General features: G+C 54.2%; 1 protein-coding gene across 1 annotated transcript in view; it reads left to right on the plus strand.

Moving 5' to 3' along the window:
* COL13A1 (collagen type XIII alpha 1 chain) overlaps window positions 1–24,854 on the plus strand; it is a 95,417-nt gene that overhangs the window by 17,695 nt on the left and 52,868 nt on the right. The window contains exons 6-14 of the mRNA XM_028480858.2: window positions 4,454–4,489; window positions 5,301–5,327; window positions 5,966–5,992; window positions 9,056–9,082; window positions 9,933–9,959; window positions 12,963–13,028; window positions 16,570–16,677; window positions 19,017–19,043; window positions 19,806–19,841. Of these exons, the coding sequence (XP_028336659.2) occupies window positions 4,454–4,489; window positions 5,301–5,327; window positions 5,966–5,992; window positions 9,056–9,082; window positions 9,933–9,959; window positions 12,963–13,028; window positions 16,570–16,677; window positions 19,017–19,043; window positions 19,806–19,841 (381 nt within the window). The remainder of the gene's footprint in view (window positions 1–4,453; window positions 4,490–5,300; window positions 5,328–5,965; window positions 5,993–9,055; window positions 9,083–9,932; window positions 9,960–12,962; window positions 13,029–16,569; window positions 16,678–19,016; window positions 19,044–19,805; window positions 19,842–24,854) is intronic.

Below are 24,854 nucleotides of genomic sequence, written 5' to 3' on the forward strand. Positions count from 1 at the left end.
CAGATCCACGACTGGCCCTCTTTCAGGGGTTAGATAAGAGGGAAGGGAGAGCTCCTGGTAGCGTCCTTCCTACCAGAAACTTCAGTTTGTCTATGTTGCTTTACCCCACACAAATGCAGGCAGGAGGAAGGTAAGGAGGAGTAGACGTAGGGGTCCACTTCCAAAAAACAGGGATGCACTTGGCTCCCTCTCTTCCCTGGCCTTGAATTAAAGGAAGAGATTTTAGAGAGCAATGTAAAGCTTATTTCCCTTGTTCTTGTATAGAAGGATATAACATTAATCTGTAAATTAATCTACAAATAAATCTATCCATAATTTTAACATGATCCTAATACCCATGAATCTGGGGGGTGGAGTTAGGAGTCCAACAAAATAACATTCAATTTCATTTGGAAAAAAAAAAGTTATGAGAAATTCAGAAACTTTTTGAAACATAGAGTAAGGGGGGTAGGGGAGGAGGGGTTTGGTTGTTCTACCAGCCATCAAAACGTATTATAGGGGCTTCCCTGGTGACGCGGTGGTTAAGAATCCACCTGCCAATGCAGGGGACCACGGGTTAAAGCCCTGGTCTGGGAAGATCCCACATGCCGCGGAGCAACTAAGCCCGTGCGCCACAACTACTGAGCCTGCGCTCTAGAGCCTGCGAGCCACAACTACTGAAGCCCGTGTGCCACAACTACTGAAGCCTGCGCGCCTAGAGCCTGTGCTCTGCAACAAGAGAAGCCACCTCGATGGGAAGCCCTCACACCGCTACAAAGAGTAGCCCCCGCTCGCCGCAACTAGAGAAAGCCTGTGCACAGCAACGGAAGACTCAACGCAGCCAATAAATAAATAAATAAAATCTATTTTTTAAAAAAACGTATTATAGAAACAGAACAATTAAAACAACAAATAGAACAGAAGTAAAGTCAAACGCATCTGGGAATTTGGTCCATAATAAAGGCTTCATTTCACAATAGAAAGAGAAGATAAATTGTTCAGGAAATGATGCTGAGACAACTGACAAACAGTTTAGAAATCAGAGTAAATTTCAAATGAACAAAATACTCAGATGTAAAACATGCAGCCATAAAATATAAGGACAAAGCATGAGCAAACATTTATAATTCTGAACTGAGGAAGCCCCTTCAAAACGTGACCTAAAGACTTCCCTGGTGGTGCAGTGGTTAAGGATCTGCCTGCCATATTATAGGGGCTTCCCTGGTGACGCGGTGGTTAAGAATCCACCTGCCAATGCAGGGGACCACGGGTTAAAGCCCTGGTCTGGGAAGATCCCACATGCCGCGGAGCAACTAAGCCCGTGCGCCACAACTACTGAGCCTGCGCTCTAGAGCCTGCGAGCCACAACTACTGAAGCCCGTGTGCCACAACTACTGAAGCCTGCGCGCCTAGAGCCTGTGCTCTGCAACAAGAGAAGCCACCTCGATGGGAAGCCCTCACACCGCTACAAAGAGTAGCCCCCGCTCGCCGCAACTAGAGAAAGCCTGTGCACAGCAACGGAAGACTCAACGCAGCCAATAAATAAATAAATAAAATCTATTTTTTAAAAAAACGTATTATAGAAACAGAACAATTAAAACAACAAATAGAACAGAAGTAAAGTCAAACGCATCTGGGAATTTGGTCCATAATAAAGGCTTCATTTCACAATAGAAAGAGAAGATAAATTGTTCAGGAAATGATGCTGAGACAACTGACAAACAGTTTAGAAATCAGAGTAAATTTCAAATGAACAAAATACTCAGATGTAAAACATGCAGCCATAAAATATAAGGACAAAGCATGAGCAAACATTTATAATTCTGAACTGAGGAAGCCCCTTCAAAACGTGACCTAAAGACTTCCCTGGTGGTGCAGTGGTTAAGGATCTGCCTGCCAATGCAGGGGACACGGGTTCAAGCCCTGGTCCGAGAAGATCCCACATGCCATGGAGTAGCTAAGCCCATGCGCCACAACTACTGAGCCTGCACTGTAGAACCCGCAAGCCACAACTACTGAGGCTGTGTGCCACAACTACTGAAACCCACATGCCTAGAGCCTGTGCTCTGCAACAAGAGAAGCCACTGCAATGAGAAGCCTGCGCACCGCAACGAAGAGTAGCCCCCGCTCTCCTCAAATAGAGAAAGCCCGTGCGCAGCAATGAAGACCCAACACAGCCAAAAATAAATAAATAAATAAATAAATTAATTTTTTAAAAAAAAGCATGACCTAAAACCCAGAAGCCATAGGAAAAGATTGATATGTTTGTCGCCATAAATGTAGAACTTCCATACGGCAGAAAATATACCATAAAAAAGATAAATGCCAAATTGGGAAGAATATTTGCAACACATATGACTCTCAGTTACTCTTCTTGACAAAGAGCTTTACTCAAATCAGTAGGAAAAAGATAAACGTAGTAGGAATTATTGGTAAAGAATACAAACAGGCAGTTCACAAATAAATAGGATGGGTCAATAAACATTGGAAGAGATATCCACCTTCAGTATAGATATGAAGACATGGAAACTAAAATCCATTTCCAAGCCTCTCCAAGTGCCTCACCAAGGCCCGACCTCTCCAGGAAGTAGAGTCCCAGTTTCCATTTGGTCAATGACAACATTCTTTCCAAGATCCCTGAAAAAGCTTTGGTTGGCTCTGGGTTGGAGAGATGCATCCTGCTACCAGGGACAGCTCTGTAATTAGCAAACCATGTGATTATCCCTACCATGTAAACATTACCCAGAGTGGGACTTGAAGATGTTTCTCGGAATCCTCTCCTCCTGACCTTTTCTTCAGGCCTCTCAGCATTCAACGTAGCTGAAAGTTTACACTGGGTGGTTTCCAGGTTTTCTCCTTAGTGCTATTCTTAGCATCACTTATCTTTGAGAGGAGAGAGGCCTGGGGCCCTTCTGGTACAGGAGTGGCATCTCCACGCTCTTGCCCTTTGGGATGCTTCCCACAAGCCCATCCCGGGCCCACAGCAATGCTCCAGCTGGCTCCCTGCCTGGACCCTGACAGCAGGGACCCCATCCCACCCAGCCTTGTCCCCTGAGCATATCCCCCGAACAGAGGCCTCTAGGCATCCATGTCCACAGCTTCAAGGAAGACCCAAGCAGCCTGGAGGTGTTTCAGGTTTACAGCAGTTGGACCCAGAGGAATCTTCCTCTGGATAAGGTCCAATTCTGAAACTACTGCTTGGCAAGGATAAACCTCCATTGATCCTAAGACATTGGATCAAAGACAACCTTGCTTTATTCTGGTGCTCCTAGGTTCAGTTCAATTTAACAAACATCTGATGATGGCAGCTACCATTTCAAAAGGCTTTACAAATATAGCTGAACGACCCTATGAGTTTATACAGTTATCCCCATTCTACAGATGAGGAGACTGATGCACAGGGAGGTTAAGCCATTTGCTCAGAGTCACATAGCCATTGGTGGCAGTGGAGACACGATTAGAACTCAGTCTGCCAGAGTCAAAACGCCAAGCTTGGGAAGAGACTGAGGCCATCTCAGTCAAGGGGACACTTCAAGCTGAAAGCTAATCGTGTGAAAGATGTGGTGTGTCCACTGAAAGGCAGGTGAGCCAGGGTGCCCAAGCAGAGAGTAGGTAGGAAGATGAGGCAGGGAAGGAGCTAAAATGGTGCATCAGGATGAGATTGAGGCTGACCTTGAATGACATGTGAGCAGAAGAGAACCCTTGCTGGTTCTTGAGAAGGAGAGTGACAGGACCCAGGTTTCTTAGCTCTCCATCACTCTGGACCTCCTGGTCAGCCTGTTCCAGCCCTGGGTCTGCACAGCCTCAGTCTTATTCTCACCTCCGCACTTCTCTTTTGTCCTGAATCTGGCCAGTGAACCTGCTACTAATCTCCAACCTGAATACCGATCTGTGTACTCTGTACCTCTGGAAAAATGGACATGATTGCTCTGCATCCCACAAAGATTGGGGGACCCAGGAGAGCCCTATTAGCCAGGGCGAGAGGACAGTGGGCAATCTGACCTGTTCTGGTCTGAAAACACATTCCAAAGGCCAATTTCCAATATCCAAACCATCGTTAGATAGGTGACCATGAACAGTGACTGTGTAAATGAAGAGGACTTAGACGTTCCCAGTCCAGGAGTTCAGCATGCTGTAGGCTGGGTCCCCATTGTCCTTGCTCTCCATCCCATTCCCATGCCAAGGTTCAGAGCATCCGGGCGGGCAGTGAGGAGCTCTGGGCGCCTACTTCCCAGAAGGACCCAGAGGATGCCGGCCACCTGCTTTCCCCTTCCCCGCCCGACTCCCTGGAGGAGATTTCCTATGATGGTCCATCTCCTTTCTCCATCCTGCCTCCCAGCCTGTGTCTCTCACGGATGATCACAGAGGAGTAGGAGGGAAACCACTGATCCTCTGGGAGCCAAGGTGGACCGGGGACTAAGGTGTGGCTTCCTCTCCTCCTCGCCCACACTCACTCCTCTCCTGCTCTTTTCAGGGTCAGCCGGGCACTCGAGGTTTTCCTGGATTTCCGGTAAGTGGAGAGGACTGGTCAGCTGTGTCCCTGGCGACTCCTGGGCCTGGCTGTGTTAAACTTCAGGCAGGGCCGGCCCTCAAACTGCTTTTGCCATTCCAAAGTCCCATCGGTAAGGACCCTCTCCTGCAGCCTTTCGTGGAGAGTAACTGAGGAGAGTAGCCCAGCACTCGGCTCACAGTGCAGGAGGGGACAGGGACATCAACACGGAACCAGAGGGGTGGCAGACAGGACAGGCTGTGAAGTCACAGGCTGGCCAGCCCTGCAGGACCCTGGACTGTGGGGCAGATGATGCACCACTCGGAGGCCACCTCGGACCTGGCTTTGAGAGCAGATCCGCCTGGTTGGGGCAGTCATGTGGCCATCTCGATGTCCTGGGAGCCCTGCCTAAGGCCTAAGACAGATTATGAGAGGAGGGCAGGGAGCAGCCAGCTCCCCTTTTCCCGCAGGCCTCGGTGCTGGCCAGCCCTGCTTTCCAGGAACACGCCCTCCACTTTCCACTCGAGGTGAAAAGGACTTTGATACCATGGCCACTGCCACCCGTCAGGTTCTGCCTCGTGCCAGCACGGGGCAGGTGGCATTTCGTTCACTCACAAAGACCCCTCATGGGAGATTCTTTTACTCCCCACTTTAGAATGGGAAACCGAGGTTTAAGCTTACACATGGTCTCATAACAGCAAGTGGTGAAGCAGAGATGTGAACCCTAACTTGTTACAGTGCAGAACCTGTGCCCTTAACTACCTCCCAGGCTGCCTCTCTGCCAGGGCAGCTGTGATGCTCGGTCTTTACATCTGGCCTCTTTCTCTTTCAGGGTCCCATTGGGCTTGACGGCAAACCGGTGAGTGGACCCTCTCGGGCTGTGGGCTCCCCCCACTTAGTCCAGGTCACTAACCCGGGGTCTCCTAGTCCTGCGAGACCCCGACTCCTTGGAAGACGCTTCAGATAAAATGAACGTTCTTGGGGCGGAAAGTCGTTGCCAGTGGGAAGGGGAGGAGAGGCCCTTTGAATGAGTTGCCCCGTCCCCCATGAGCCTCCCCCGGGCACAAGTCCACGGCCTCCAAGCTGCACTCTCAGTACCTGGAGCAAGAGCCATCCTAGAATCTGCTGATTCCGAGGCCTCCTGGAAGGGGCTGGAAGGTAGTGAGGCAAGGAGGCCGTGGGAGAGGAGAGGGCTGGAGAGCTCAGCCTGCTCGTTCTGAAAGGAGCCTGGGCTCTGGTTCGCGCCCTCGCCCCCAGCCCCGCAGGGCGCCTCCTGTGTGCTGTTCGGAGTCTCCATCTCCGTGGAGCCCCGATAGGTGCCCAGGTCCACATGGAGGCTGCTTCCCGTCCAGAGCTCCTCTCTGCTCATCTCAGTCCTTTTCACTGGGCCCCAGACGCACACGTTCACGGGAGGAGCCCTATGTGACTGGGGGGTGGGGCTGGGGTACTTCTGGGGTGCAAACGACTCACCCAGCACTCGTGCTCCTCTCCTTCCAGGGCCGCCCCGGACCAAAAGGGGAGATGGTAAGACCCAGCTTTCCTGCCTTCCCTCGAGGGGTGCGGGGGTCACAGAAGCGCTGCCCGGCAGCGGGAGGGGCCGCCCCACGGTCACTCCCCGGCTGGGTGCGACGCATCCCCCTAGGTCCTCGCTCAGTGCAGGGAGGAGAGGCGGCAGGGGGCTTCTCCACCTGAAGAATGAGGAAAGGGAGGTCCAGAGAGCGTCTGCGCTTGGCCAGTGTCACACGGAATTAGCAGCTCATGTTCCCAAACCGCCACTCTCATCCAGCACTCACGGGGGGCCAAGGGGTGCCCATCCAGCACTTGGCCCTGAGCCTGACTCCCTCATGCTCCCTGCTCTGGGCTGCCCAGGGCTCTAGGCGCTCCTGTCCCAGCCAGGCACGAGGCAGACCTGGAGAAGCAGACCTCTGCCCCCACCTTCCTCCTGGCCCCTTCCCACCTTGGAGAGCCTTAACACAGTCCGTGCCACCCCGGAAGGAAGAGTGATGGCCATCAGCAGGGCACTGCTCTGTAATCCTCCTAACAGCTTATCATTCCCACTCTATGAAAGGGCAGATCAAGGCTCAGAATGGTTGTGTGTATTGCCTGAGGTTACACGACTCCTAAATAACAGAACAGGGAGTGAGACCCACATGGTAGGCTCTTACCCTCCACCGTGTCTCTTTCTGCTGCCAGGGCCCTTTGTTTAGAAAGAAAGGGGCCCTTCTAGGGAACTCCTCTTCCTGCCGTCCCTCTGTCCCACCCCACTTCACCCACCGTGAGGCTTCCCCATCTGTTCCGGGCTCAGAACTAACTTGAGCAGGGAAGGGTAGGGCCACCCCTTCTCCCATGAGCTCACGTCAGTGTGATAGGTCCCCCGTCCACCTCATAGCCATCCGTCAAACTCCGACAGGCCACAGAGCCATTAGGCTTCTGTTTGGCTTGGCACGGGGACCCCAAGCTATTAATTCAACGCGCTGTCTAGTGTAATTATCTTGGCCTGCTTATCATCTGTCTATCTCCCACTCGCCTCCCTTCCTGGATGGTTTACCTGCTGCTGGGGATCCAACATGGGGGGCTGGGGCTCACCCTCACCTGTCAAAAGGGGGTCATCTCTGCCCCACCCACCTCACAGTAGCCCCGAGAATCTGATGTAAGGCGTAGACAGGATCGGGGTCCCCCAAGTGGCGTAAAGGAGAACCAGGACTCTGCATTCACACCTTGTCCCACAACTCACAGGGCTGTCCTAAGGATGAGAGGAGTTAATTCACACCAAGTGCTTAGAACAGTGCCTGGCACAGAGGAAGCACGACAGGTGCCAAGCTGGCACATCACCCTGACCTGTCCTAAAGGGGCAGGCTCAAGAGCTAATCGGTGCCATGTGTTTTTGGACCTTGAAATACTTAAAAGAAACTTGAAATTCAGATTTTTGTTGTATTCTCCTTGCTCTTCAATATTTCAGTTTATTGAAATAAAACTGTGTGGGATCAACAAAATACCTTGGGGACCACGATTGTCCCATGGGCCACCATTTGGGACGTCTGGACTCAGTCCTCCAAGTCTCTGCAGTCCCAAGCCTTTGAGTTCTTTCTCTCGGCCCCTGGCCCTCCTTCTCTCATCATACTCCTCTCTCTGTCCCAAGAGAGGGTGGCCTGGTCCCCTGCAGTCTGGTTCCCTGCCAGATGCATCACATTCTGCTAAACTTGATGATAAACACTTAGTCAACCGCATAGGCTGGGGTGCCACATGGATTGTCCCAAAGGCCACTTGTCCCTTCCCACAAACCTCCTGAGAATTTCCCAGTTTGGGGGTTGGTCCAGTTGTCAAGTCGGGGACAAAAGAAGGCTTTCCTCCCACCCAGATGGATCTGTCCTTGGGCATCCTGAGGTCTTCAAACCCCAAAGAGACTGGCCTGGCAGGAAGGCCTGCAGGATGGAAGGGAGCTCAGGGCGCCAGAGGCTGGGACACTGCCTGTGGCTCCAGCCAAGTTTAGAAGCCCTGCCCCCTGAGGTCCAGCCCAGTTCAGAGCGCGTGGCAGAGTGGACACAGCTGGACCTTCACGGTCCCAGTGGCACCACTCACTGAGCCGCAGGGCCTTGTCTCCGTCACCTCATCCGGGAGATGGAGTGACGCCAGCGCCTTCCTCTCGGGCCAGCGCGGGTATGAGCTCAGCACATCCTGAAAGCCTTGTCTCCGAGGGGGTCCTCAAAACAAGGTACGCCATCCTCCCCCATCCCCTCCACACTGGCCGAGCATGAAGCATTCTCAGCACTGTCCTCGGGTCAGGCTCCCGAGAGACCCATCTGGACGCCATGTCCTCCTCAGAGAACTGAGGAGGTCCACCCTGCACCCGGGCTCCTTCCTCAGCTCTGTGAGCTTGACAAGACACCCTGGAAGGAAACCCCAAGGTCCCTTATGTTCCTCCGAGGAGCCCAGAATATGGCTTAAGTCGCCCACTTCCTGCTTCCTCTCTTTGGCCAAAGGTTTCTCCAAAACCCCCAAAGTCTGCAGCGCTGCCCCAGCCCCCGTGTCCCCAGAAGCCCTTCTGGTTCAGTGGGGTTGATGCTGAGGCCTCGGAGGGTAGGAGTTAGAAGGTGCTTTTGGCTCCGTGAGGACATGGCGTGAGTGCGCAGTAGCGGAGCCCTGCCTGACGTGGCCATGCAGCCTCCTCCATGGCTGGCCCACAAGATGCTGGCGGTTGCGGGAATGAATGACAGATGGCACCTGTTCTTCATCGCGGCCACGTGCGGGGGGCAGGGCACACCTAGTCACGCCCATGGGTGGATGAAGGAGCTGGGCCACACCAGCTGGAACATCTCGGGCACCGGAAGACCTGGCGTGGGTGGCCAAGCCCAGCCTTCGGGACTGCAAGCTTTCCAAAAAGTTTCTTGCACAATCCCACGCAGGCCTGCGTCTCTGATTCTGCCTGCCTTCTGTGTGCCACTGACCTGTGTGTGTGTTCCTCCCCACAGGGCTCGGCGGGTCCCCCAGGATAGCCAGTTGGTACCTCGCCTCAATGTTTCTCAGCAGAGTGGCTTTGGGCCCTGAGTCCTTAGCCTCAGCTTCTAACTGTCTCATTTCTCTTCTTAGGGACCTCCAGGACAAAAAGGAGAAAAGGTAAGCTGATGGAGGTTTTCTAGAATTTTCATCTCAAGAAGCAGCCTTCCAACAGGTAGAAAGGATTATTTTCAAACTTCAGATTTTATCAACAGAACCAGGGGAATCCCCTGTACCCTGTGGTACATGGTATATGAGAGAGAGAAAGGAAGCTGCCCTGCGTGGGGTTCTTCTTTTGGGGGGAAGGCATGGCCTGGAGCCTGGTCCTTCTCAGCCTCTTTCTCTGCCCATCCTGCCTGCCACCCCCATTGTATTTCCTGAGCACCTCCATGAGCCTCTAGGATTTTGAGGTGTCAGTTTGTAAACCACTGGCCTGGCCCTCTTCCCAGCCTCCTACCTTCTCTGCCTCCTTGAGTTTCTGATGGGGGCTCTTCTGGGCTTGCCCACAGGCAGATGGTGCAGGGACCTGGCACCCCCGGCTCCAAGAAGGCGTCTCCGAGGGCCCCATTGCCCATAGCCTGCCTTGGTGTTTACTGTTCCCATCCAGGGGCTCATGTTCAGAGCCATTGGGTGGACCCACCCAGAGGGTCAGCCTTTCCGGAACATACTTCCAGCCAGGCACGGAGCGTAACTCCTGACTCTGCCGTCATGGCATGTGATGTATGGTGGCAGAGTCCTGCCCTTGGCTCTGTGGAGCCACATCCGGGCAGGCCCTGGAGGTTACCTCCCTGCTGCCAGCCAGGCTTGAGGGAGGGAATCAGTTCTCCCGCCTGAGAGAGCTCAGCCCAAGACAGAGCAGGGCAGGCGGGTGACGCACGTGCATGGTGCGTCCCCAAGTCCTGAGGTTGCCCCCGCGGTACAGCCCCCCAACAAGGGTCTAATTCCTCCTCTCCTTCCTTCTCTTCCCCAGGGTCAGTGTGGAGAGTACCCACACCGGGTAAGTGAACCCCAAATACTGATCCATCCCTGGGGCACAGCCCCCACTTTAGCCTCTTCTTCCCTACAGAGCTTGGGGACCAGGAGCACACAGCCCCCTCTGCACTCAGCAGCCAGAGTGGTGCCATGACGGTGGTGGTGTGTTTGGCCAGCTCCTGGGGGTGTGCCTGGTAGTAGTCAGTGTGTGTGTGTTTGTGCAGAGCTGCGTGTCTTTGTATGTCTGCCCCTGTGCTGGCTGGGCCTGCGAGCCCCCAGCGTGTGTATCTGGAACTGCACGCCTGGCTGTGTGCCCCTCTGCACATGGCCTTCAACATAAGGCCGTGCGGCTTGTGTGAGTCTGGGTCTGGCTCCCTACCCAGTGTGTGTGTGTGTGTGTGTGTGTGTGTGTGTGTGTGTGTGTGTATGTAGACAGCTTGTGTGTGTCCATCTGCCTGCCCTGGCAGAATCAGAGGGACTTTTGGGTTAGTCATTGTTTCAGAGGACCCAAACCTCCATGGTGGGAGATAATTGGAGGCTGACTGAATCGATTCAAGGGTAAAGTCTCTGTTTTGCTTCTTTAAAAATCAAGGAAGCCCCTCCAAGTGGAGTGGGGGATTTCAGGGCTGGGGTGATCTCCCATCCCCCCAGGCCCCCGCCCAGCTCCTTCCTTTCCCTCTCTTCAGCCCAGGATACAGAGCCCAAAGTCTGCTGTCGTCCTGTCGGGAGCCCTCAGATGTGTGTGCCAACATCAGAGGGCCATTCTTGGGGATGGGGGGGTAGTGAAGGTGTGCAGGAGCCCCAGTGAGCTGGGACCAGAGAAATGCCCCTCGTTTTGTGGATCGGCCTTGCCTCTCCCAGTGGAGCATCTTTAGGTTTCCATCCCCGTGTCATAGACTGCATCGTGCCCACAAACACACACACAGTGTGGCCGCCCTGGGCGCCCACCCCTGCCAGGGAGTGGTCTTGAGGGAGTGGAGAGAAGCACAAGCCAGACTAAGAGTCGGTCAGCTTGGCTCCAGAAGACCACTGGGAGGGCCTTGCTGGCAGGGTTCGGCCACTCAGACTCTGACCCCTGGTTCCCAGGCCAAGGCGAGGCCAAGGCGGGGACAACCTTCAACGTCAGTGGCTGGGGTGGGGGCGAGGCCAAGACTGGGCGGGGGGCACAGGCCGGCAGCAGCACAGACAGAGCCAGCCTGTCAGCAGCATGTGCTGCAGGGAAGCAGGGGCCCTGGTGTTCCGGCCAGCCTGATCCTGATACAATAATAGAAGGTCAGCTGTGTTTATTTGAAACGATGGGCTCACAGGATTGTTATGTTACCCAAAAGAAAGACAGCATCCCCCAGCACAAAAGACAACACAACTTAGACGCTTTGACAGTGTGTCATCAGCCCCGAGATAATGCATGGGGCTGGTTAGGAGAGAGCTCTCTGCCATTCAGCGCAACCCAAGAAGAGGGAGCTGGCAGGGAGAGAAGCCTCCACAGGGCCGCAGGGTGCAAAGGAGCCCAGGGTATGACTGTGCCAGTGTGGATAACGAGTCAGGCCGGGTGAGAGTGGATTTGGGGATCCAGCCGCTGGGCAGGGCAAGGCAGCTGGCACCTTCTGTTTATCTGGAAGTGGGTAGGAAAGCAGGGTCCTTCTAGGGCAAGGCGTCTGTTGGCTTTCTGAGGGGACTGCAGACCTGATGGGGGTGGCAGGCCTCCTGGCCCACAAGATACAAGATCCAAGATACATGGTCCGGGCCCCTGTTCCAGCCTGTAGCATCCCCAGGGAGGGAGGGGGAGGAGGGGTGCCCTGGGACTGGGAGCTGGTGTCTGGGCCTGGCACTCACTCTCCCCGTTGCCCTGTCTCCACCTCCACCCCTACCCCACACCAGGAGCACCTAAGCAGGTCTCTAGCAGCTCTGCGCTCCAACAAGATAATTACCCTGAAGGTTTGTAGGTTCTGGAAGGTCTCCAGGCCCCTCTGCTTAGAGGCTGCCTAGATGCAGAGCCCAACATTGCACGTCCCCAGGCCCCACAGTGGGAGGGATGGGGCCGCCCATGAAGTCAGCAATGACCTGGAAAGGCCACGATGGGGCTCCCAGGTCCCTAGCTGGGTGCATCCTCAGCCCAGGCGGCCCCTGCTTCCTAATGCTCATCCCAGTGGCCTCATGTGAGTCACAATGCTTTCAACAACGAGAGGTGGATTATGTGCCATCTTTCTTTTCGCATGGGTTCTAACCTCTTCCGAAAGCGGAGTGCTCAGCACCCATGGGTTAAGAGACTGGAAACAGCAAGAATTTCCAGAAATGAAAATTACATCAGATAACATAATCGCAAGTTGCCTCCCCCCAAAAAAGTGGTTGAACATGCAAGAGACGTCCTTGTCCAGTGTCTATTTTCCCAGCCCACTAGCCCCAGGGTGAGACCTCAGTAGCACTCAGCTGGTGCCCACACTGGCCACACCCTTGGGGTCCGGGCTTGGCTCTGCTCTTGATCATCCTCCCCAGATCCGCTGACACCAGCCCTTCTCGTTTAGCCAAAGAAAGAACCCAGAGGTCGCCACACACCAGCCTGGCTTCAAGTACCAATTTAGGGTGGTCCTGTGGCTCCCAAGCCAGAGCCTCGGAGTCTGCTCCCCTCAGCCCAGCAGCCTCTGTCCATGACCAGGGACCGGCGGGGCTGGCAGTGCAATGTTGGGCCGCATGTTAGAAGGCCTCTGCGACCCAGCTTGGCCATGGAGGGCAGGTCTGGCCAGGGGGCCCACTCTCCCAGTCGGGGAGTGCTTCTGGCCAATACCCCAAGGGCCCACCTCCTTCCAGGGATGGGGTGCCATCCAAGGGCAAGCTCAGCGCTGCACCCACAAGCATCAAGCGCCCCGTCCACGCCCTCCCTCCTGTGCCTCACGCTCGCTAATCTCTCTTCTCTCTTCCTCTCCTCCCTCCTTCTTGGCCGCCCTGCCATCCTGGTGGACTTTCAACCCTCCTGAACCCCTGCGATCTTTGGCCTTTGCCCTCTGGCCTTCCAACTCATCTTTCTCCTCAGCTGCTGCCTCTCCTCAATTCAGTGCGGCTGGCTCCACCGCCAGTCATTCAAAGGCGGACCTTCCAGGTAGACACCTCCCTTTCCCAGACCACGTGTGGCTTCCCAGGGGCTGGCGAGTCCCTGGTCCCTGACAGGCCAGCTGGGGCTATAGGTGAAGCGAGAATCTCACTGCACTCCCATTACATTAATTTAGACAGAAATGGACTCACGAATGCCGTAGACGTGGAAATACACAATTCCCAGGCCCAGAAGCCACAACTACTACCCCACCATTACTACTCACAACAGCCATCACTGTGTGCCGGCCACTGGGCTATGCATTTTACAGGCCTCATTTCATTTAATTCTCTCAGTGGTTGTATGAATTAGGCATGATCATCCTTATTTCACAGATGAGGAAGTAAGGCTCAGAGACATTAAGTAAGTTGCCTGAGGTCACACAGCCAATAAATTGCAGAGCACCCAGATTCTCCTTCTCTTATTTGCTGTGTGATTTGGGGCAAGTTACTTAACCTCTCTGCACCTCAGCTTTCTCATTTGTAAAATGAGGATAATAACGGTTCCTACTGCGTAGGGTTATTGTGTGTGCAGAGCACTGTGAATGATTCCTGGCATAGTGCCATAATTAAATTGAGGCTCAGAGAGGTGAATTTGTACCTAAGGTCGCACAAACAAGAGGCAGAACGGGAACTGGCAGCCAGGTCTTCAGACCCCACATCCAGAGCTCTCTCAGTTGGACCTACACCCTTTATATTTAGAAATGCAGATTGCTTAGCATCTGATCACTTGTAACCTGAGTTTGAGAAGCGAGGGAATTTGAAGAGGAAATGTAGCCCACAACTGACAGGTGTAATCATTGTGAGCAACTGCTTCCTTCTTCCTGCCTAACTAAGCCAAGGAGGCTGGGATAGGACCAGATCACAAAGAACAAGAGACCACAGACCCAGGGATCCAGGCATAGGCATTGCAGCTTGATGCCAGGCCAGGAATTCCACGGCTGCCACCCATGCCCCTAGCCTTCCTTACACTGGGGCTCAGGGGTTACCCCCAAGGCCACAGGGGTGCTGGAAGTGGCAGGGCTCCGAGATGCTCTCTGAAAACCTGACAGCAGGGCCTGGAGCCACCATCTGGCCTGACTCAGGAGCCAGGAGCCCAGAGGCCTGCATGTTCAAGCACCTGATTGAACAAGGCTGAAAAATCACTCCAATTTACAGCTAAAAATACAGAGGGACGTGTCACACACGTGCTACCCAAGCCTACATATCCCGTTACACCAGCCAAATCCTTGAGAGCCTCCATGTGCTCCGAGCGCTTAGCCCAAGCCTGGCTATTCAGGGGGCCTATTCAGGGCAGCTCAGAGAAGCAGCAGGCCCACCCTGCTCTCAGCCACGCCTACCCGTGTCAGACCCCATTTCAGGAGAGCCGAGTCCTTGCTCTCAGAGCGGCCATTCGCCCCAAGCCCCAGCAGCCACCTCCTGGCCTTAGTTGCATTAGCTGCCATATGTTGAGCCCTTGCTGGGTCCCAAGCACTGCTGTAAGAATTCTGTATGGATTACCTCATGTAATCCCACATGGGCCACCCGGCAGTGGAGGTGGCATCATCGCCACCTCACAGACGAAGAAATTAGGCGGGGCCGAGGCATGTTGCTGCCTCCCTTTTCAAGAGCAAGAGGTGGATAAGCCAGAACTTTTTGTGTTGCCCTGACCTGATTTGCAAAGTAGAGAGAAGAATAGGGGCCCCTGTCCTGCCTGCTGCAGATTCTGCCTAGAGAATAAGGTTTTTATGCTGTCAGCCATGGTGGGACATAAAAAGGCTTGTCCATTTCCTATCAATAAACCAATATTGATTTCACAGGCTCTATAAGATGCTTAAACATTGGGTCTAACATTAGTTGAAGGAGGAAACTTTATATGAGATATGATGCGCTTAGCAGACGGTGTTGGAAGTCATTGCCAAAGTGCAGAAAGTTGGACTGGGAACAGTTTTTGCTGGGGGCTTACTTGGAATGAATAGGAATAGTCTGGAGTTCTGAGTCTGGGTCCTGGCTCCCCCCAAATTCTTCTTGTGACCTTGGTTAGGGAGCTCAACTTCTCTGAGCCTCAGTTTTCTCTTCTGTAAAGTGGGACTTGTGACCCATTTCTGCACCTGCCTTCTCCACCATGGACACTCTGAGCCCTTAAGTGGCTTCTCAGAGGGTGTGGCAAGTTGCAGCCCAGGCCCCAGAGTGGCACTGCTGGTGGCATCTGCCCTAGGATGTCCCATCTGAGAGGTGATTCAAGCAGATGCTGCTAAAATCTTAGTTCTCATTGTGAGGCTGTACACTCCTATTTGTAATCATCATTTTCCTCTATGGAGTTTGCAGCAAGCATTGTCAGCTCCCTTTTTCATATAGGGAAGCAGCAGTGTCATAGAGGATTACTGGGATCACACTGAGAAGGGCGGGCTGGACTGGAGTCTGGCCGCCTGGGTATCCCTGCATCCCAGCCTGGAGTCCTCACACCTGCCAGGCTGTTCCGCCTTAGTCTGTCTGCAGGGCTGGACCCCCCCATCAAGAGCTGAGCCCAGAACCTCCCTGGAGAGGTCACGTAGAAAATAACATAATGACATTGGTCTGCGTAGATCTAGGATGACTCGGGCTGGCCCTCAGCCCCAAGATCTGGGTCACCTGGACCAGGCTCTCTCCTCCTCCTGAGGGAGCATGATCCCACCCCTACCTCCCTGGGCCCTGGGTCCACCCTGGGCACATGCACAGTGGGTGACAAAGGCTGGGGGATAAGGCAAAGGAATAGTAATAGCGACTCGACTCCAGAGAGGCACAAAGCACTTTACACTTTCAAAACTCAACTGTCCCCTGAGGTCAGGTACAAATCACGTAAGTGACAGAAGCAGGCTGCAGGCAGAAAGGATGGGGGTGGGCCTGAGGCAGCTGGAGAGCCCAGTTGATGGCAGCCCCCTGGGAATGTGGGCCTAGCTGGCCAGGGCTCCCAGTTTTTCATCAGAAGCCACCAAGCCAAATTTTTTACATAAAATCTCTTGCCCAATTATTTGGTGAGCCGAACAAAATTCTGTGGCCTCTGACCTGAGGATCTCAGTTGATCCTCTGGGCCAGATAATCAAAGACAGCAAAAAGCAGTGACAGGAAACAAGGAGCAGCTGTTCTCATTTGATAGTTAGGAGGCCAGGGCGCAGAGATGGTGGACTCGCCACACGGAGGGGCCGAGACATGCCCAGGGTGCCGGCCACCTGGGCTGTACCCTGGCCATCTGACCAGGCTGGGAAGAGGCCTTCGGTCGGGCCGGGGGGCATCTCAGCCGCTCCTCTGCCACCACAGCAGAGCTCTGCCCCCGCAGCAGAGCTCTGCCCTGGGGACCAGCAGCTGACGCAGCGAGTCCTCTCTGGAAGCCCTTCCTCTGGGGGCTAATGTCTTGGCCGTCTCCTCACTGCTACCAGCCCCTGCATGTAGTCACCACCACAGCACCATCACCATCACACCACCACCACCTCCCCCAGAACCCACGGCGGGGCCTCACTGGGTGCATGGCACTGGGGCGGGACCGCTCTGCAGCGTGGGGCTCTCTCTCTAACACGTGTTTCCACGAACCTCAGGGTGAACAGGGCCAGGCTGGCATCCAAGGCCCACCAGGGCCACCAGGCCCTCCTGGACCGAGTGGACCTCTGGGGCACCCAGGACTGCCAGGGCCCATGGGGCCACCCGTAAGTAACTCTCCCACTCTCCAATGCTTCCTCTCCTTCGAGATTTGTCCCAAGAATTCCCTGGAAGCTTCCAAACCTTTCATAGCCAATGGGAACCTGGGTCCCCACTGAACAGACAGAAACACTTGGCAAGGCCGCTGGATGTGGCTGGCCCCTGCAGGAGCTGCCTGTCTCTGTCACACTCACCTGTTACACTCTGCTTCTGAAAACACATCCTGGGACCGTGTGTTCCACTCCAGTCATTGCCTGCCAGGGAGGACACCATGAACAGGCGCCCCCTCCCAGGTTCAGCAGACAGGAGCTTGGAAAGAAAGTTCCCAGGGCCATTCTGATGGCTGTCTCCTGACCCCCGGGCTTAGGAAAACCTGAGTTGGGCATAGTGTGTTCTAAGGAGGTAGCAAGGGGGCATCCGACTGCCTGGCATCCCTGACAGACATGCTTTTGCTGGTGTGTGTGGGCTTCCACTCCTGGGCCACCTTCCAGCCAAGTTACACTTCTGGTCGGCCAGGAGGGCCCTGCATCGAGCCTGGGGATTGGACCACTGCCGGGAGGGCCCAGGGGGACCAACAGACACCCCTCCAGGCAAGACCACACTCAGACAATAGGTCAGTCCTAGTGTCCACTAGTCATCTGTTTGTAAGCCCTGGCCAAGCCCCAACTCTTTCTCAGCCCAATTTAGTGCAAGAAAGCACCAGGGCAGAATAACTTAGCAGGCCCTTGGACTTCTTTGGAGAAAATGGGTTCTCCACCCAGTGCTAAGACTAACGTCAGCAGTTATTGGAGGGACAGGGGTTAAGGACATAGTCTGTTTGATAATGTTTTTTCCATGTGCCTTTTTTAAATAAAGTGTTTTTCTCTCTTATGACAAAGGCATCATACATTCATTGTGAAAAATTTGGAACGTAGACAAAGTCTTAAATTGCATGCTTTCTCATATCCAGAGCTCCCCATCATTAACATTGTGGAGAGTACTTTCCATTTTTCTCCTTAGATCTGCACATAAACGTTTTCCAGGTTGATGATGTTCTGAATAATATGACAGTTTGTATCCTGTTACATTTTTCCCTTAATATCATAAACCATGCCCCTTCCTAAGTCAGGAGTCTCCTGTGATGTGGATTTTAGGACTGCTGGGTCTATCTACAAAGTAGTTAATGAGTTCCCTCCTGTATATTCTTGAACATAAATGTGCACATCTCTGATGCTTTCATGGTGATAGATTCCCAAAGGTGAAATTGCTGGGTCAGGGTGTCCCTGCCAAATAGCCCTGGATGAGTACAGCCACATTCCATGTCACTTGGCTTCACATCTGGGCCCTCAGCTAGCCCAGCTGCCAAAGCTGAGGTTCAGCGTAGGGTCCCCCTAGGCTGGGCGACAGCTCTGGCAGACCAGGGTTGCCATCTTGGCCAGAAGGCGGCACAGCAGAGTGAAAACCTAACTTGCTGGGAGCCAGCTCTCCTGCTCAGCTTGATCCCAGTAACGAATTTTAAATATTTCCATGATTTCTCCCCACAACCCTGGGGAGGGAAGTTAGTCTCACTTCCACGGGTTTCTAGATGCAAAAACAGAAAACCTGAAAGGAAGTGAAATTTAGGGAATTGAACCAAACAAACCAAGCCAAGAAAACCAAAACACAAGGCTCAAAATTCACTTCTTTACTGACGGCCCTTGCCCAAACACAGTGGGCTCCCAATCACTGAACTCAAGCCAGGTGGTTTTCTTTGTTAGGTTGTTTATAAAGAAAAAAACCAGAAAGCATGCTTTTAAACCAACTGAAAGAGGCCAGACTCAAGCATCATGGTTTTCTCCAGCCAGTGTTTGCCGTCCAGACCCACGCCCGAGACCACGCCGGAGCCCGCCTTCCCTTGTTTCTCCCTCGGGCTCCCGCGGGGCCCATGCCACCTCCCCCGCGCTGGTTGCTGTGCTCACTGTGTCCCAGAGGTAGGGGAAGGAGACAGAGGGCTCCCCCGCAGGCTGGCAGCGCCAGAGGCAAAACCCAGGCTCTGCTGGGCAAGGCCGGCTTTCCAGGGAGCGGTTCCAGTTAGGAGGTGGGTGGGTGGGAATCTGGACCAAACCACACTGCCAATTTCACATGATGCCACTGACCTACTTTCCAGTGGGGGAGCACAGAGGAGATGCCCACGGCGCCCCTGTGGCTCCAAAGAGGGACATGAGCCTGTTGTCCCCACGTGCCCTCAGCAGGTTTCAGATACCCTTCCAGGACCCTCTGGATCTGTTCTTCAACAGAACCCATTACAGCCTCCACTGGAAACGTTGACGAGCCCCCACCGTTTGCCAGAGGAATCCATCTCCACTCACCTTTTTTCTTGCTTCCGCAGGGCTTACCTGGGCCTCCTGGACCAAAGGTGAGGGCCCTCTGGGTGATGCATCAAATGGGCGGGAGAGTTCCCTGCAGGAGGGAGGGGGAGGCAGCACTGAAGGGAGCTGAGAGGGATCTCAGCTGAGAGAAGGATCACGAGTGGCTCATTTCCAAAACACCACTCGGAGATTGCTTGGGTCCCGCAAGGATTGCATTTCTGTGGGCTCAGGCCAAGCAAGTGCTATGGCTGGTATGGAAGATGCGGCCTTGCCCTCCAAGGAGGTTATGGTCTAGTTGGAAACTCAAAGTTGATGCCCAGGACACTGTCACAACGTCCCAGTAAAACAGCATTTCATAAGGGGCCAGAACTGGAAAGGACCTTCAGGGTCATCCGGTTTCTTTGGAAACCTTATCTGGAAACCCACGATGTCAAACAGAATCTCCCTTTGAAGCTGGAGTCCCTGCGGCTCTAGGGATGAGAAGTAGCAAAGCACTGATCCCAGCCAACCGTTTCACAGATGCAGAAGCTAGAGCCCTGGGGAAAAGTGACTTGTCCAGGTGCCACAGAGGGTCGGTGGTAGAACAAAAACTGACCCTCAGGTGTCCTGGGCCCCTGCCGAGTTGACCTTTCCCACCTCCCTCTGCAAGGCAAGGACTCATTCTGAAGGGTACAACAGTCCCTGTTATTGTTCCAGGGATGGCTGGAGGTGGAGGTCAGAGGATTTGGAGTCATTGGGAGGAGGAGGGATGGTAATATGAAGGGGGTGGCAAGAAAACCCCGCTAATGGTCTTCTCTTGGTTCCCCCAGGGAGACCCGGGGATCCAGGGCTACCACGGCCGGAAGGTAAGAAGGAGTGGGGGGAGCGGAGGACCCCACCCCCCAGTGACGACCCAAGTGGGGCTTCACCACAGTGTACACAGGGTCCGGACTTGGTCGTGCACACACACTTTTGCACACATACCAGCGGGAGCCTCGAAACCCTTGAGGTGGGCTGAACAGGGGTTCATGTCTCCACCTGGGGGAGGAAGAGGCTCGGAAGGGGAAGGACCTTGGGCAAGTCAGTGGCCCCCCTGGACCTCAGACCCAGGAGTGTGTCCCCCCGCCAGCCTGGGTGGCTGTGTCTGCACAGAGGCAGGCCAGGTTCTCACTGGCCCCCCTGAGGACCTAGTACGTGGGAACCAGGCAGAGCTTCTGAGCACGGTGGGAGATATGAAAGGGTCCCAACCCTGCTCTCTGGCAGCTCACAGGCCAGAGAGACAAGATTCCTGTACAAATAACCCTGGTGAAGGCAGACTGTGCTAACTGCTACCATTGCAAAGTGCTGTGTCAATATGGGGGTGGGGGGTGGAGGGTGTGCGTGCAGGGAGGTTAATTCTAGGTTGGGAGGAGTTTGGGAAGTCTTCTGAGAAGGGACAGCCTCTGAGCTCAATCCTGGTGAATGGGTAATTGTATCGGTTATCTATTGCTGTGTAACAGACCATCTCAAACTTACTGTCTTAAAACAATTCTTTCTCAGGATTCTGTGGCTTGGCCATGTGGGAGTTCTGCATCTCCTCTGGGCTCACTGATGCAGTCACATGGGATGTTGGGTAGAAAGGCTGGGTGGGGAGGGGGCAAGATGGCCTCATCCACATGCCTGGGGTTGACGCTGGCTGTGGGCTGGGTACCTCTGTTCTCCTCCACGTGACCTCTCACCCCCGGTAGGGCCGAGAGGTTTCCTCACAGCATGGCAGGCCTTGGTCAGCTTTCAAAATGGGTGAGTCCCAGTGCTCAAGTGCTTTTCAAAAACATCCCTTGCATCACATTTTCTGAAGTCCTATTGGCCAAAGCAAGTCACACAGCCAAAGCATGCAAGGCAGTGGGGCTGGGGGACTCAGCCTTCGCTTCTTCTTGTCCAATGGTGGCAAAGCCTTTGTGACCATTTTTAATCCACCACTGTGGTCCTTCAAGCAGCAAATTTCAAGGGAAATGGCATTTTAGACAAGAAAACAATTTGAGCAGAGGCCCAGAGATGGTCATTACAGTAACTATATAACATAAAAATCATTTTAACACTAGGCACCACTTACTAAATGCCTACTGTGTACCAGGCTGTCCTTCAATGTGACTTGCATCATATCTAATCCTAAGACCACCTTAGGAGGCTGATACTATTCTTCTCCTATTTAACAGATGAGGAAAATGAGGCATGCCCAAAATGTCATAAGTGGCAGAGCAGAAATTCAAGTCCAGGTCCGGGTCTTTCACAGGGTGCCACCTGCCATAAGGAGCCCATCCTGCCCTCCAGGCCCCAGCTGGGAGGCTCTGGTGCCTTCCAGGAGAAGAAAAGAGACAGGAAGGAAAGGCAGGACAAGGAGGGGGAGGGATTCTGGAAAGGCAAGAATCGCTCTGGAGAAGCACATTCCACACGCCATGTAGCTCTGTGATCAGGCGGCTGCTGTCACCGCATTGTTTTACGGGTGCTTGGTGGGCGAAATGGCAAGACCCAAGAGATCTTTCATTAGTTCTGCATAAACTGTGAAGTTTGTACTGTGTCAGGAAGTGGAAATTACAGCCCCCGAGGTTGCCTCCACCCACTCACGCAGACTCACAGCATTTACTGCCTCTCCTGATGCAGCATGGGGTCGGCTTTCCCATTAGCAGCCAGACCAGCTCTTTCAAACTGTGAAGAAACTTCAGGGCGGCAGTTTCCCCCGGGATCAAGGGGATGCCCGCAGCTGGCATCCATACTATGGTAGGCGTCTGCACTCTCCTGCCAACGGGAAGTCTAGTTCATCCAGAAAGGAGGTTGGGGGTCTGCTGCCCTGAGGATGGAGAGGCGTCAGCTTGGGGCTGGGGTGTCATGATGATAGAGGGCCTGGTTCCATGATTTTGGCAATTCTGGGCTCAGATTGTGGGAGGAATCATTCAGCCCTGGCTGCACTGAATTTGCAGAGAAAACTAGTGTGGTCCTGCTGATGGAGGGGCAGCTTCTGACCCCTGGGAAGCCTGCTCTAGAGAGAAAAGGCTCAGGGCTGCTAGAGAAGGCTCGAGCATGGAAGGGTGCATGACTAAGGGTAGAGCAGTACAGATGGCTACCTTGAGAAGGAGGGAGCTCCCCGTCACCCGAGGTATTCAAGGAGAGGCTGGATAACTATGGGTCCTGGATGTGTTAAGAGAAGCTTCTGTGTCAGATGGGAGCCTGGACTAAAATCCCTTCCAGCTCAGGGAAGCTACAGCTTCCTAAGAACAGAGTTGGCTCCATACCCCCTAGAGAGGAGCAGCCCACCACCCGACCCTGCCTTGATGATCCGGCCCCTCCAGTCCAGGCCTTTCTTCATCCGCATCCAGGGCTTGTCAGAAGCGTCAGTGCTCTTAGGGCTCTCGAGGAATTGAGAAAGCCCTTTTCCTTCATGCTCAGCTCATGCTGCCCACTCTTTCTTTCTCTGCCGGACCACCCCCTGCCCTTCCACAACAGCCTCTTCTCCTGGAATCCGGAGGGGCTGTGAGGCTGCGAGAAACCCTCTCTGGGTTTCTGGAAGGCTCCTGCTGCCTCCTCTTCTCCCAGCCTGTCCTTGAGACTTTTCTGTAGGCGCTCCTGGAGCCACTGGGTAGGCTCAGCGCCCTTGTCTCTGTGCTGGCCCTCACTCTGCTGGGACCCTTGTCCTGTCATCCCCGAAGCCACAGCCTGCTAGTCCAACAGAGGCCAGAGGGCGTGCACTGGAGACCAATGGCCAGCAGCAAGGAGTCTGCCCCCAAGGACTTGGGGGTCATTCCTCTAGGTCAAGCAATACTCAGGAGGCTATGGGTGCCCGTCACTGCCCCAGCCCCAGTGATCACCATGCCCAGGCAGCAGCTTGCTTCCTGTCAGAATTCTGAGATGAAGAGTCTGGTGCCCGAGGACAAGGGCAGCAATACTTCACATCTCTGGTTTAGCCAAAGTCCATTCACTCCCGCTCTGACTCATCCTCACCATGGCCCAGTAGTTTGAGAGCATTATCCCCACTGTCTAGATGAGAAGCTCAGAGAGGTTAATACTTTGCCCAAGGTTGCACAGCTGGTGAACAGTCATGCTGGAATTGGAAGCTAGGTCTCATGAGTCCCAACCCGGAAGCCAGTCGTCTCGCTCCGGTGCAGAAGTGAGTGTCTGCTCAGGGGGTCTCACCTCAGGCTAAACCATCTGTGCACAGACCACCCTCCCCTGTGGTTTCTCTGAGATGTGGAGGGTTAGCCCCCAGGCTCTTTTCTGGGGCATCTATCAGATCTCTTTTTCTCTCTCCTCCTCCCCCTCTGCTGTCTGCCTGGAATGAGGCCTGGAGGTACCAACACGAAGGGCAGCTTTGTCACGGATGCTGAGAAAATGAGTTTGCTCCCACCCACCACTCCATACTGGTGGGTGGGGACACCAAGCTGGGACAGAGGCCCCAAGACGCCCCTTGTGTTCAGGACATGAGAGGACCCACAGGGTAACTGATGGACCCTCCACATCTGCTTCCATTGCTCTGTCCCGGCAACCTGACACACACGCGGGGCCCTTCTTTCAGTAAGGGGTGGAATTTAACTCTCAGCAAAGACGCTTCTCATCCTGTGAGGTTTGCTGATGATTAGTTCCATCCTCCACCACCACCACCACCCTGGCAGCTGGTCCCAGCCTAGCATCCTCTCAAAGGCCAGCCAGGCCAGCAGGGCAGTGTCTCCACCAGCTACTTGAGATCACAGCCCAGGGTCGCCCGTGGGCCCTGTGCTGCCCCAGCCCCGCGTCCTGGACACCGTGAGTATTGTTGTGTGCCCATGTGGTACCTATTCGATCCAAATTTATGACGCCAATCTACTTTAAATATGTTGCAAGACGCAAAGTGTGTTTTAAACATTACAACCTTGGCTCTCTTTCAAGAGGATCTACGAGTATTGTCAAACTGTGTGTGGATCACAAAACCTGGTGAGAGCTTATATCTAAGCACGTCAGAGCTGGTCCGCCCGTCTTGGCCGTGGGGGGTGAGATTGACGCCTGTGGGGGTCTGGGTGTGAAGCCTCGGGGGTTGCATGAAGGACCAGAGCTCTCCTGCAGGCTGCAGGCTGTGCGTCTTCAGACCAGAGGAGGCAGGTGGCGAGAGCCTCGTGTTCACTCAGCCTGTAACTGCGGGTGCTCCCCCTGGAGGCTGCAGGGCTCCCCAGAAACAGGGAGTCCCAGGGAGGAGATCCGATGGGCCCTGTGGTCGGCTGGCTAGGGCACTGGAGCAAAGGTGTGAGGAACAGAAGCACGCCCACCCCGCCCACCTCCTCGCCCCTCCTCAATCCTTCTGCAAAAGGGCAGGCTCCTTCTGACCTGCTAGTCGGAGCAAGGCGTCACGTGGGTGGACACGCTTCTGTCGGATAACTGGTATTATTATATCTACCTTACTGGGCCTCTTCGTGCCAAGCTGTACGGGGCACTTGGCTTGCCTCACCTCAGTGGATCCTTCTAACCACCCTGTGAGGGAGGTTTTATTCTTAGCCCCAATTTACAGATGAGCAAACCAAGGTTCACAGAGGTGAATCCCCAAAGGGCCACAACTACAAAGCAGTGAGGCCAGATCTGTCTGGCCCCAAAGCCTTGTTCTAAATGACTTTACTACCTGGGTCTTATGAACCTGGGGGGACCCATGATTTCCAAACACCTCCCCTCCCAGACCCCCACTTCCTCTACTAGAAGGAAAGGAAGAGGGAGTTGGGCTGTTTTCCTTCTTGTGGGAAGGTTGTGGCTGGATTCAGGGCCTCCTCTGAGCCTCCCAGGCTCTCTATGAGCAGGACCTGGAGCATCTAAGGCAGAGAACTTGGGATACTTGGTGTGTTTTAGTCAAAGAACCGAGGAAGGGGAGTGCTTTGCCCATTGACACT

The sequence above is a fragment of the Physeter macrocephalus genome, chromosome 20 (assembly GCF_002837175.3).
Source record: "Physeter macrocephalus isolate SW-GA chromosome 20, ASM283717v5, whole genome shotgun sequence".
Taxonomy (NCBI): Eukaryota; Metazoa; Chordata; class Mammalia; order Artiodactyla; family Physeteridae; genus Physeter; species Physeter macrocephalus.